Genomic DNA, 13008 nt, shown 5'->3' with positions numbered 1-13008 from the left:
CTCTGAATGTCTTAACTTTACTGATTTACTAATCTCAGATCAGAGAGATTTAATCGCTCCCTTGGTGCAGCCCAGTTAGCTGGATGTAGTTTTGGGAACAGAAGAGAGTCTAGTAGAGGGCTCCGCCTGAACTCATAGACCCAGGGTTACGGTATTGTAACCTTCGTTTAGTTCCACCTGTCTGACACTGACCTGCTGCTGCTGCTGTTTCCGTCCTCTCAGGTGTGTGTCTCCATGGCGACAGGTGTGTTTGTGTTGCTGAGCGCATGGGTCAGTGTGTGCGTGGCCTTTAACCTCGACACGGCGTTCCCGCTGCTGAAGACGGGCGGAGACGGGAGTCTGTTTGGAGTATCTGTCGCTCTGCACCAAGACCTGAAGAGAGACAGCTACCTGTGAGTATACACCTGTCTGTCTGTCACCTGTCTGTCTCGATGCTGTATCCTCAGGTGAGTTCAGGTAAGTGGTTCTGTGGTCAACTTTAACCAGACTTCATGTTCGAGACAATAATATATCATACAACCAACCAAAACCCCGTCAGTGTAATAATGTGGAGCATCCTTTACGCTGCTACACAGGAGGAATCCACACACACACACATACACACACACATAGTAATGTCATGTGGGGTGGTGTAAGGTAATTAACAAAAACAGGCAAAAATGTTATTCTTCTTTTATAAACTCAGGTAACTCTCTTTATCAAAATCAAAAGTCTAAAACAAACAAAAGCGTCCAAGAGGAGATAATGGTTCATTAAACTGAACAGAAATTGAACAAAGTTTTCCTGAAACTTAATTTGTGACTTCATGAAAACTGAGCTAGCTATCAAAATGTCCATTTGGCTCAATAAAGTCCAGCGTTTTGTCTACGGTTTGAACTTTGAATCATTTTTCTACGTTAATGTATGGCTAGTCCAGGGGTCGGCAACCTTTGCTATCCAAAGAGACATTTTGCTCTATTTTCCACCAAATCAAATTTGTCTGGAGCCGCAAAAGCTATTTGATATCACAGCTTATAAAGTTTTATATATAGTGACATTATATATACAAAAACTATAGTTTGTTGTATTTATGAAATGATAGAAGAAGAATAACGACAATTCTTGATATTTTATTGCTATTTTACCTGTTCGAACAATATCAAACTCTTATGAAGAAGAGAGTTTTGCTGCAGCAGCTGAGAAATCATCTCCAGCGTGATACTTTTCAGCACATGCTGTGTTTGTTCTGGAAGTGACTTTCAACATTACATTGTTTGCACATATCAAGCATACAGGTAAGTCAGCATCGTTTGCAGTGAAAGCAAATGAATACGTCCACGCATAATTAAACTCTATTTTCCTCCGTGACTTTTCTTTTTTTGATTTATCCGTTGATAGTTTACCGAGGGCGAGGGTCTGAACAACATGATCAGCCAGCTGCAGGGAAAGGCTCTTGACAGGGTTAACAGGATGTGACGCACATTTTAGTTGACAAAATGTTAAAACATTTTTCTTTAGGGTCAGGTATTACTGACCGTGTTGTCTTTACTAGCAGCTGTTGTCCAGTTAAAGTCTGCATTATGGGTTCCGGTTAACCCTTCCTACTGCAGAGGAAGCAGCTGTTATTGGAGCGATTAGCGAGCTGCGTGTCCAGCGGCGTTATCAGACGTACGGAGCGGCCGTCTGAAGTCACGTTAGCGGCTTTGAGCAACTAATCTACTTCCTGTTTACACCGGCACCCACCCGCATGCCCGGTGTACGTGAAGTCACGTGATATTCGATTTCAGGCGTGTTAGTCTGGACGGAGATCATTTAGAAAACGATGCTGAAACGCTGTGTGGACGGAGATCGTTGAAAACAAAAACGTATTAGTGTGGATGTAGACTCAGGGAGCCGCAACAGAGGGGCTGAAGAGCCGCAGGATGCCGACCCCTGGTCTAGTCAATATGGGCCCAAAGTTAAGTGTTTTTGTAGCTCTCTTCACGCCGAACCCCCAATCGAGTGAATGGAGACATTTTGCTCAGTTTTTCTCGATTTTCGGGAAAACTGCTGGACGAATCTCTGAGAAAAGTCATAGCACACCATTACATTACATTACATTACAGTCATTTAGCAGACACTTTTATCCAAAGCGACTTACAATTCAGAACAATTCACAGTCTATCACATTTCTACATCGTAGGCACAACTACGGGAGCAATTTTGGGGTTAAGTGTCTTGCTCAAGGACACATCGACATGCGACTAGCAGAGCCGGAGCCGGGGATTGAGCCGCCGACCCTCCGATTGAAAGACGGCCCTGCCATCCACTTAGCCAGTCGCCCCGATGAGGCCGCACGTTTTGATGTATTTTTTGCGCAGGTGTTCGCAACGCTCCTGGACGAGAAGCGCGCCAAACTTTTGTACTTCTGCCCGGAATTTAGAATGTCCTCGGTTTCACAGGCTACCGGGTCTTCCTTTAAATCCTTCTCAGTCTTTACTTCATGCTGTTCTCCAGTCCAGGTTAGTTCTCAGAGCTCCTTCCAGCCGTGTGCTCACTCCTCCTCTCCTCTGCAGCGCTCTAGTCCTGCCTCAATCAGGTGGCTTAAACATCCACACTTGGGTGAGTGGTAAGGCATTCTGGGAGCTGTAGTGTGTACATCGATGGCCATTTTGAGGTGTGGCTGCTGATCTACAAAGGGAATGTAGCACCAATGTTCCCTCTAAGCTGCGCGCTTGAGCAATCGCGCACTGCTCGCACATTCTCAGCGCACAAGAAAATCTATGCAGCGCATAAAATAAAATTCAACATAAACGTATTAATTAATATCTAATATTAGTCCTAATCTTATCTAATCAATTAAACCAATAATAATAATAATAATAATAATAATTTTGTTTTCTGTACTATTTTGCAACGTAACTCAGTGAGTGACAGGTGTCCAGCCAATGATACGATTCGGTTCACTTACGCTACGCAGCCAATCATAGCATTGACACTATTGCCCTGCCCATTCGCGCCGTGCAGGTTAGCTAGCTATCAACAGTGCGGCGGAGTTACGAGACGCAAATGCTAACCCCTTATCCCCCCTTATCATGGCGAAACGAACGGGCAGCGACATAAAGTCAAAGCAAGAAGCAGACGAAGCCATCAACCTGGACAAAGTGTACAACCATTGGAGAAGTGAGAAGGACAGACGTGAAAAATAAGGTAAAATTTAAGTCAGATTTGTGCATATTCTAGTGACATTTATTAAGATTTTTTACTTATGGATATAAATCATTAAATTATGTTACTACTAGATCATTTATGGGTAGTAGAAATGATAATAAAAACTGAGTAATTACATATTTTACAGACAGAGTTACAGGAATTTACACTGTATCACAAGCTACAGCACACGTCATTGTGCAAAATGTGAATGTTTTAATGTGAACAAAATGTTATGTCTGAAAGGTGTATATGTATCATTTCTTCCAGAACAGGACCCTCACACAGGCCAAAGCAAGACTCTCACATAAAACATACTACACATCTCATGAACAACAAGATTTTTGTCTTTTTCCTTTAAAGTTTGTCAAATCACTTATATTAAAAGTAAACTAGTGAAAATTGCTGCTGTAATTTGATTCTTTTAATAAGCCATGTAACTTGCTATGATCCAAGGTTTTGAACAGGTGTGATACTGGTGTGTGGCCACAGCGTGCACATCTGATGTTGCTCACAGTGGTCCTCAGTGTGCTCAGGGAGCTTGTGTGTATGCCCAGACACATGAAAAATTTGAGGGAACATTGTGTAGCACCTCTCCAATACCTGGCCCCATGTGATGCCACAACACACACAAACACTCACTCACTCACTCACACACATTGCTCCAGTGATTCCAGTCAGCCATCTGTGTTACTGGTTACTGAGACGGAATCAGCTGATTGTGTCATGTGACTGTGAGATGAAACACAGAGTCCTCCGTCTGTCATTGTCTGTCCTTCATGTGTGTGTGTGTGTGTGTCCTTCACACTGAGAAGTCACTTCATTTATTACAACAGGAACAATCAGCTTTATGCAAATGAGACTATGATGTCATCTGGCGCCTTTTAGCAATTTTCATTATTACATCTTCCTGTCTCACCTCTCTCTTCCTGTCCCACCTCTCCCACCTCTCTCTTCCTGTCCCACCTGTCTCTTCCTGTCCCACCTGTCTCATGCTGTCAGGCTATTGGTCGGAGCTCCCAGGGAGAAGGCAGAGACTAATGTTCCAGCCAATCGAACGGGAGGAGTGTACAGCTGCCCGATCACCGCCGACCAATCGGAGTGCAGCAGGATGAAGCTCATAGACCCAGGTGAGACTCACCTACATTCAACCAGGAAGTCACATGAGGTCTTTCACAGGAGACTCACCGGGTCCACCGAACCGACCGCTAACCGTTAGCATACCGACCGTTAACTGACAGCATACCGACCCATAACCGTTAGCATACCGACCGCTAACTGATAGCATACTGACCGCTAACTGTTAGCATACCGACCGCTAACTGTTAGCATTCCGACCGCTAACTGTTAGCATTCCGACAGCTAACCATCAGAAAGAGTCACACTCATAGCAACAGCCTTGACAACAAAACATTTCTATTAACTATCTAGTGTCCAAATACAGTCTATTTATTGTCTAAATACAGTCTATTTATTGTCTATATACAGCCTATATATTGTCTAAATACAGTCTATTTATTGTCTATATACAGCCTATATATTGTCTAAATACAGTCTATTTATTGTCTATATACAGCCTATATATTGTCTAAATACAGTCTATTTATTGTCTATATACAGCCTATATATTGTCTAAATACAGTCAATTTATTGTCTAAATACAGTCTATTTATTGTCTATATACAGCCTATATATTGTCTAAATACAGTCTATTTATTGTCTATATACAGCCTATATATTGTCTAAATACAGTCTATTTATTGTCTATATACAGCCTATATATTGTCTAAATACAGTCTATTTATTGTCTATATACAGCCTATATATTGTCTAAATACAGTCTATTTATTGTCTATATACAGCCTATATATTGTCTAAATACAGTATATTTATTGTCTATATACAGTCTATTTATTGTCTATATACAGCCTATATATTGTCTAAATACAGTCTATTTATTGTCTATATACAGCCCATATATTGTCTAAATACAGTCTATATATTGTCTAAATACAGTCTTTATTGTCTAAATACAGTCTATTTATTGTCTATATACAGCCCATATATTGTCTAAATACAGTCTATATATTGTCTAAATATAGCCTATATATTGTCTAAATACAGTCTATATATTGTCTAAATACAGTCTATTTATTGTCTATATACAGCCCATATATTGTCTAAATACAGTCTGTATATTGTCTAAATACAGTCTGTATATTGTCTAAATACGGTCTGTATATTGTCTAAATACAGCCTATATATTGTCTAAATACAGTCTTTATTGTCTAAATACAGTCTATATATTGTCTAAATACAGTCTATTTATTGTCTATATACAGCCCATATATTGTCTAAATACAGTCTATATATTGTCTAAATACAGTCTATATATTGTCTAAATACAGTCTATATATTGTCTAAATACAGTCTGTATATTGTCTAAATACAGCCTATATATTGTCTAAATACAGTCTATATATTGTCTAAATACAGTCTATTTATTGTCTAAATACAGCCTATATATTGTCTAAATACAGTCTATATATTGTCTAAATACAGTCTATATATTGTCTAAATACAGTCTATATATTGTCTAAATACAGTCTTTATTGTCTAAATACAGTCTATATATTGTCTAAATACAGCCTATTTATTGTCTATATACAGCCCATATATTGTCTAAATACAGCCTATATATTGTCTAAATACAGTCTATTTATTCTCTAAATACAGTCTATTTATTGTCTATATACAGCCTATATATTGTCTAAATACAGTCTATATATTGTCTAAATATAGTCTATATATTGTCTAAATACAGCCTATATATTGTCTAAATACAGTCTATTTATTGTCTAAATACAGTCTATTTATTGTCTATATACAGCCTATATATTGTCTAAATACAGTCTATATATTGTCTAAATACAGTCTATTTATTGTCTATATACAGCTTATATATTGTCTATATACAGTCTATATATTGTCTATATACAGCCTATATATTGTCTAAATACAGTCTATATATTGTCTAAATACAGTCTATTTATTGTCTATATACAGCCTATATATTGTCTATATACAGCCTATATATTGTCTAAATACAGTCTATATATTGTCTATATACAGCCTATATATTGTCTATATACAGCCTATATATTGTCTAAATACAGTCTATTTATTGTCTGTATACAGTCTATATATTGTCTAAATACAGTCTATTTATTGTCTATATACAGCCTATATATTGTCCAAATACAGTCTATATATTGTCCAAATACAGTCTATATATTGTCTATATACAGTCTATATATTGTCTAAATACAGTCTATTTATTGTCTATATACAGTCTATTTATTGTCTATATACAGCCTATATATTGTCTAAATACAGTCTATTTATTGTCTATATACAGCCTATATATTGTCTATATACAGCCTATATATTGTCTAAATACAGTCTATTTATTGTCTGTATACAGTCTATATATTGTCTAAATACAGTCTATTTATTGTCTGTATACAGTCTATATATTGTCTAAATACAGTCTATTTATTGTCTATATACAGCCTATATATTGTCCAAATACAGTCTATATATTGTCCAAATACAGTCTATATATTGTCTAAATACAGTCTATATATTGTCTAAATACAGTCTATATATTGTCTAAATACAGTTTATATCAGAGGTAGCCAACACGGTGCCCGCGGGGACCATGCGAGTCGCCCGCAAGGCATGTTCTGAAAATAGCACTAGGTCCCCATGGAGCTCCATCTAACAATTGTAGTTTCTGTTCTTTTTTAATCAAAAACGCTTGCATTCATGTAGATTTTAAAAGGAAGAGGCCGCCGCACCGCACTAGGGGTAGAGGCGAGGTAGAGGCGAGGCAACGCAGTACGATCGAAAAGGCCCAGACTAGAGGTTTGAACGCAGGCGCCCAAAGACGCTCGCGTGCCTCGGAGGGTTGGATCCCCCCCCCCCCCCCCCCCCCCCCCCCTTCGGCTATAGACGAGACTTTTTACGAGTTTCTTCGTGTAGAAAAAGGTTCCCAAAAAAAAGCTGGTGACTACAGACTACAGGCCGGCATGCAGGCTTCATTGCGCAATGCTAAGTTGACCCAGATTTCCCAAAATGTGGTGATTAGTACTAATGTAATAGGATTCATTTAGAAATGTGAAAGAGTTGATTTTTTTAAATCTTACATAATTGATAATTTGTATAAACATGGGACAGAATTCATGATTTGTTCAAACATGTTACGAAGGAAGTGGTTAGTACAAACGAGACATGATGTGAAGATATGACAGTTAATGATTCATGATTACCTAAACAATTTTAGAAGTGATAATTTTTACAAAAATATAACTGGTGCGATTTTGAACAATATACACAATCATTGTTAATAATTATTGTGAGGAATAATTAACATTGACATGTGATCAGACAGTCTCTTCACATATATTATGATCATTAAAAGGTGGTCTGTGCAACTTTGTTATTCAGGAAGTTTGTATCAAACAAGTAGCCCATCATACTGCTCAGTACCCTTGAAGAAGTCTGGTTCAAAAAGGTTGGTGACCCCTGGTCTATATATTGTCTATATACAGTCTATATATTGTCTAAATACAGTCTAAATAGGGGCCAGAAAATACTAAATAGTGTCTATATACAGTCTATATATTGTCTAAATACAGTCTATATATTGTCTAAATACAGTCTATATATTGTCTAAATACAGTCTATATATTGTCTAAATACAGTCTATATATTGTCTAAATACAGTCTATATATTGTATATATAACGAGGTATTTGTCAGATTTCATTTTTGATGTTACGTTTTCGTCACGTCTGTTTAATATTGGTCATCGTCACAGAACAAACAGCTGATGTTTAGTTTTAATTTCTCTGGTCGGAGCTTTTAGGTAAATAATGTCCACATCTGTTTTCAGCCCTGAGATGTTATCTCTCTCCTGGTGCATTATGAGTAGTCCATCCCTCAGGGAGAAGTGACAGCTGTTATCTGTTATCTGAAGTAACCACGACAACAGCCCATCATAAATGATGTTCACAATGTAACGTCCTTTTTCAGACCTGAATTTGTCTGAAGACTTGATCGAGGACATGTGGTTGGGCGTCTCAGTGGCCAGTCAGGGCAGACCTGGGGGGAGGGTCCTGGTGAGTCTCTCTTCTTCGCTGATCAAGGTGTCACTATTTCTAAACTGTTTAAAACCTCAATGAAGCTGGATCTGAATGTAGAGGGTTTGTTCATCCAAAATACAAAACTGTAATCAATCACCTCCATTGACCTTTATTCACCTCCATGGCTGGGTTATCTTGAATCTGTGCAGGGTACAATGAAATCTCAAGACCATCAAGGCATTCTGGAGCAAAATGTGCTGCCCAGTATCAGAGAGCTTGGTCTCAGTCGCAGGTCACGAGTCCTCCAACAGGATAACGACCCAAAACACAGCTAAAAACACCCACGAATGGCTAAGAGCACAACATTGGACTATTGTGAAGTGGCCTTCTATGAGCCCTGATCTAAATCCTGTTGAACATCTGTGGAAGTAGCTGAAACATGCAGTCTGGAGAAGGAACCCTTCAAACCTGAGAACGTTGGAGCAGTTTGCTCACGAGGAGTTGGCCACAATACCTGTTGACAGGTGCAGAAGTCTCATTGAGAGTTACAGGAATCACTTTATTGCAGTGATTGGCTCAAAAGGTTGTGCAACAAAATATTACGTTAGGAGTACCATCATTTTTGTCCAGGCCATTTTCATTTGTTTGTTTTTTAAAATGATTGTTGAACCACAATTCAAAAGCAATGTCTGATTTTCATTAGTTACTTTTCAGTACATTTTTATTCATTATTACTTTTGTCAGTTTCAAGTTATTTCAGTGACCATTGTGGGGTTTAATTCCTTTAACGGAAGGGTACCAACAATTTAGTCCACGTGTGTAACTTACTGATGGACAGGCTGTCTCAATGAATAACTAACTGACTACTTAACTTACTAGTCAACTGATTCATTAATAATAACAATGAAATTACTTCTTCTTTTCGTTTCACTGAAGCGTGGTGGTGATATGACAGTTTCCCAATTCTTTACATTTTTATTGAACTCTTCAAGGTCTTTTGAGTTGCAAGGGTTGGGTAGTAGAGGGCAGACAAGGCAATACTCCATAGTGTGGTCTGCTTCTCCACATTCACATGTGGTTGGGCCAGCCTTGTAGCCCCATCTGACCAGAGCAGCTTTTGATCGTCCCGTTCTTGTTCTGAGGCGGTTTAGTGTTTTCCATTGAGCCCATGTTGCTTCTGGGCCAGGGGGAAGGTTTTCAGTGGGGGTGTTCCCATGACAGTTGGAGGAGGGTCATTCTCAAGTTTTTTTTCTCCAGAGTTGGAGTCTGGTTTCTTCCCGAGACTTTATTAAGGGCTGGACATGGCTGAGAAAGCTTCTTCTTGATTTTAGCCTTTGGGCCGGAGGGTGACATCCATGGAGGAGATGGTGTTCATCACTAGTCGATTTTGTTTTCTCGACTCAGCTGGCAACTTCGCGTCTAATATCAGCAGGAGCAATGCCAGCGAGGAGGTGAAGGTTGCTTGTGTTGGTGGGTTTCAAGCAGCCAGTGATCAGGCGGCAGGTGTTGTTCAGTGCTGGGTCAAGTTTCTTGGCATGGGTTGACCTCTCCCAAACTGGACATGCATATTCTGCAGAGGAATAGCACAGGGCCAGAGCAGTAGATCTTAATGTGTGTGCTGTGGCTCCCCATTTGGAGTTGGTCAGTTTCCGTAGGATGTTGTTTCGGGAACCGACTTTGGATTTTGTGTTGTTGATGTGTTCCTTAAAGGAGAGAGTATGGTCCAGGGTTACTCCAAGGTAGACAGGGTGGGTACAGTGCTCAAGTGGTGTTCCAGACCATTTGATGTTAAGTGGTCGGTTGGCTTCACGGTTCCTGAGATGGAAGGAGCAGACTTGGGTCTTTGCAGGGTTGGCATGTAGGTGGTTGCGCTCATAATAGAGGAGTAGCTCCTCTAGAGCTGTGGTGAGGTTTAATTCTACTTCTTCGAACGAGTTCTCTTGAGATGTTACACAGAGATCGTCTGCATAGATGAAACGCTCAGTGTTCTGGTCCATTGGCTGGTCGTTGGTGTAGATGTTATACAGTAGTGGGGCCAGCACACTTCCTTGAGGTAGGCCATTCCGTTGTTGTCGCCAGCGACTCTGCTTGTTATTCAGGACAACAAAGAAGCGCTTGTCTTTCAGAAGGGCTCCAATGAGGTCTGTGAGTGCCAGGTCTTTTGTCAACTCCAAGATCTTTTTTAGGAGGAGGCGGTGGTTCACAGTGTCATATGCGGCAGACAGATCAACAAAGACGGCTCCTGTTACCAGTCCTTTCTGTAATCCGTCCTCGATGTGTTGAGTGAGGTACAGAAGTTTGCTTGTGCTAGATTTGCCAGGTCGGAATCCGGCTTGTTGAGGTGTGATGGCTGGTTCAACAACAGGGGCAAGCCTGTTGAGGATCAAGCGCTCAAACAGCTTGTAGAGGTGGCATAGCAGAGAGATTGGGCGGAAGCTCTTTGCATGCGTTGGGTCTTTGCCTGGTTTGAGAAGGGCAATAATCCTGGTTTTCCTCCAGATCTTTGGGATGTTTTTTGTCAGCATGCACTTATTCATCAGCTCGAGGATCCATTTCCTCATCAGAGGTCCAAAATGCTTGATCTCTTCAGTGAAAATGTTATCCAGTCAGATGGCTTTGCCGGTTAAGGGTGTTGATGCTGATATTGAGCTCTTCAGGGGAGAACGGCTTGGTCAGTCCCATGGTTTGGGAGTGCTTTACTCGATCTATCTTTGGTCTTGGCTGTTTAGTGGTGGGTTTTCCATTGAGCAGCAGCTGGTGCGCAACTTGGTTGGCAGTGGTCGTATACTGTTGCTGAGTTGCGGTTGATGGATCATTGCTGATTTTTCGGATGAGGCTCCATGCCTTTTTGCTATTCTTTGCCAGTTGTCTCCAGCAGGTTTTTCCACTTCAGCTGGTGGCGTTCTGAAATAGAGGTCATGAGTCTCTTACCTACTTTGGTGGTAGTTTCAGCAAAGGGGTCCGATTCATAGAGCTGTTGGTATCGCTCGTACAGTTCGGTACTTGTAGCATCAAGGCCCGGGATGTATTGAGTGCGGCATCCTCTTGGGATGTTCTTGCGGGCTGCTTCATGCACAAGCTTAGTGAGTTTGTCATAGTTCCTGGGGTCTGCTGGGAGATGGGCAATCTTCCTTTCAAGATGTTCTTGGAAGCCAGGCCAGTTTGCTTTTCCAAAGTTGAATCTTCTTCGGAATGGAACTGTGGCTGGGGTTATTGCAGCGTTGACTGTGATGCCAATGTGTTGGGTCCTTGGCAGTGGCTCCAAGACCAGCTTTTTGCTTAATCCGGCGATGTTGTGGCTGACAAACACGATATCAGGGTTGTAACCTGCTCTCCATTGTCCGCTGTTGAAGGACTTTGGTTGTTTTGCGTCATGGATCAGATTAAGCTGGCAGTTTTCAGCCCACATTTCTACTGCATCTCCATCTGTGTTGTTGGCGTATCCCCATTGCGTGCTGTGGCTGTTGAAATCTCCTATCATAATCTTCGGTTTTCCCGATGGTGGTATTTCAGGCATCTCCAGAGGTATGGGGGGCGGTTTGTAGACTGAGGTGATGGTAACTCCTCTGAGCTCAGTGGTTAGGACTTCAATGTTGTTTTCATCGCTCTTTGATGTTGATTCTGCAATTGTCCCATGTTTTGCTAGCATGATGCTGCCATATTCCTTATGTGGTCTAGCTATGAGGGAGGTCATAGCTTCCACACAGGGGCGATGATTTTTTGGTCCGCGGTGAGTTTCCTGTAGGCAGAGAATATTGCACTGGTATTCTTTGCAGAGTTTTGCAACAAGTTCTTCTTTAGTTGTAGACAGTTGAGATGGTCAACATTGAGATGGTCAGTGCTGGCCTTGGAGGTGGGCATTGGCCTCTCTTCCTGCTCCGGACTGGAGGGCTGCTGTCGTTTGTTGAGCTTCTGGACATCATTGTCTTTCACTCTGCTTCAGTGTCTTCGGTAGAATTCGCAGGTTTGTTTAAACCTGACAGGGGTCGCGAACGTGAACGCTTCTACCATGATCCACATGATGAAATTACTGAAATGATCATAACTCGCTGACTGATTAACTAGTTACTGTCTGTCTACCCATCTAACTGACTGACTACACAGTTAACTAGCTAACTAACCCATCTCCTCTCTCTCTCTCCAGGCGTGCGGTCATCGCTTTGTTAAACTCTACGGAGCGTTCAGGCTCAGACACGTGATTGGTCGCTGTTATCTCCGTGGAAACGACCTCCAGTACGACGTCACGGACGTCCACTGGCCAAACCCCGACCAGCCCTGCAGGTAGGTCACATGACGCGAGGGTCACGTTACGCGAGGTGTTTCCTGTCAGTGAACCTGTGCTTGTGTGTGTTTAGTCACCTGGGTGATGTCAGCGGTGAGGTCATGTGTAACATGGGGATCTCTGCCTCCATCACGCAGAATGAGGTCATCGTCGGCTCACCTGGAAGCTACGAATGGCAAGGTGACGTTCTTACCTGTGGGCGGAGTCTAGAGTCTGTGTTCAGTTATCAATGTGTGTCTGTGTGTGTGGGTGTGTTTGTGTGTGTAGGAAACGTCCATGTCTCCTGGATGAACCCTGACGTGGTTTTTGACACCCAGAGGAGCTCCTTCCCCAACATGCAGCGCAGGAACATTTATATCGGTGAACTGTCCCTTACATGTTCCTCCTCTTCATCATAATGTGTGTTTATGTG

The 13008-nt window shown here is 41.3% G+C and overlaps 1 protein-coding gene across 1 annotated transcript in view; it reads left to right on the top strand.

Annotated features, from left to right (window-relative positions):
- Positions 1–231: 231 nt before the first annotated feature.
- Positions 232–13008, top strand: part of LOC306786752 (integrin alpha-3-like) — a gene marked incomplete at its 3' end in the record, with an annotated part of 33042 nt that continues 20265 nt past the window's right edge. The window contains exons 1-6 of the mRNA XM_079281597.1: positions 232–392; positions 4171–4298; positions 8265–8350; positions 12459–12595; positions 12670–12776; positions 12864–12956. Coding sequence (XP_079137723.1) covers positions 235–392; positions 4171–4298; positions 8265–8350; positions 12459–12595; positions 12670–12776; positions 12864–12956 — 709 coding nt within the window. The 5' untranslated portion in view covers positions 232–234. The remainder of the gene's footprint in view (positions 393–4170; positions 4299–8264; positions 8351–12458; positions 12596–12669; positions 12777–12863; positions 12957–13008) is intronic.

The sequence above is a fragment of the Melanostigma gelatinosum genome (genome assembly GCF_949748355.1).
Source record: "Melanostigma gelatinosum genome assembly, chromosome: 13".
Lineage (NCBI taxonomy): Eukaryota > Metazoa > Chordata > Actinopteri > Perciformes > Zoarcidae > Melanostigma > Melanostigma gelatinosum.
The sequence above is the reverse complement of the archived record's forward strand: the minus strand, read 5'-3'. Positions and strand labels throughout refer to the sequence as shown.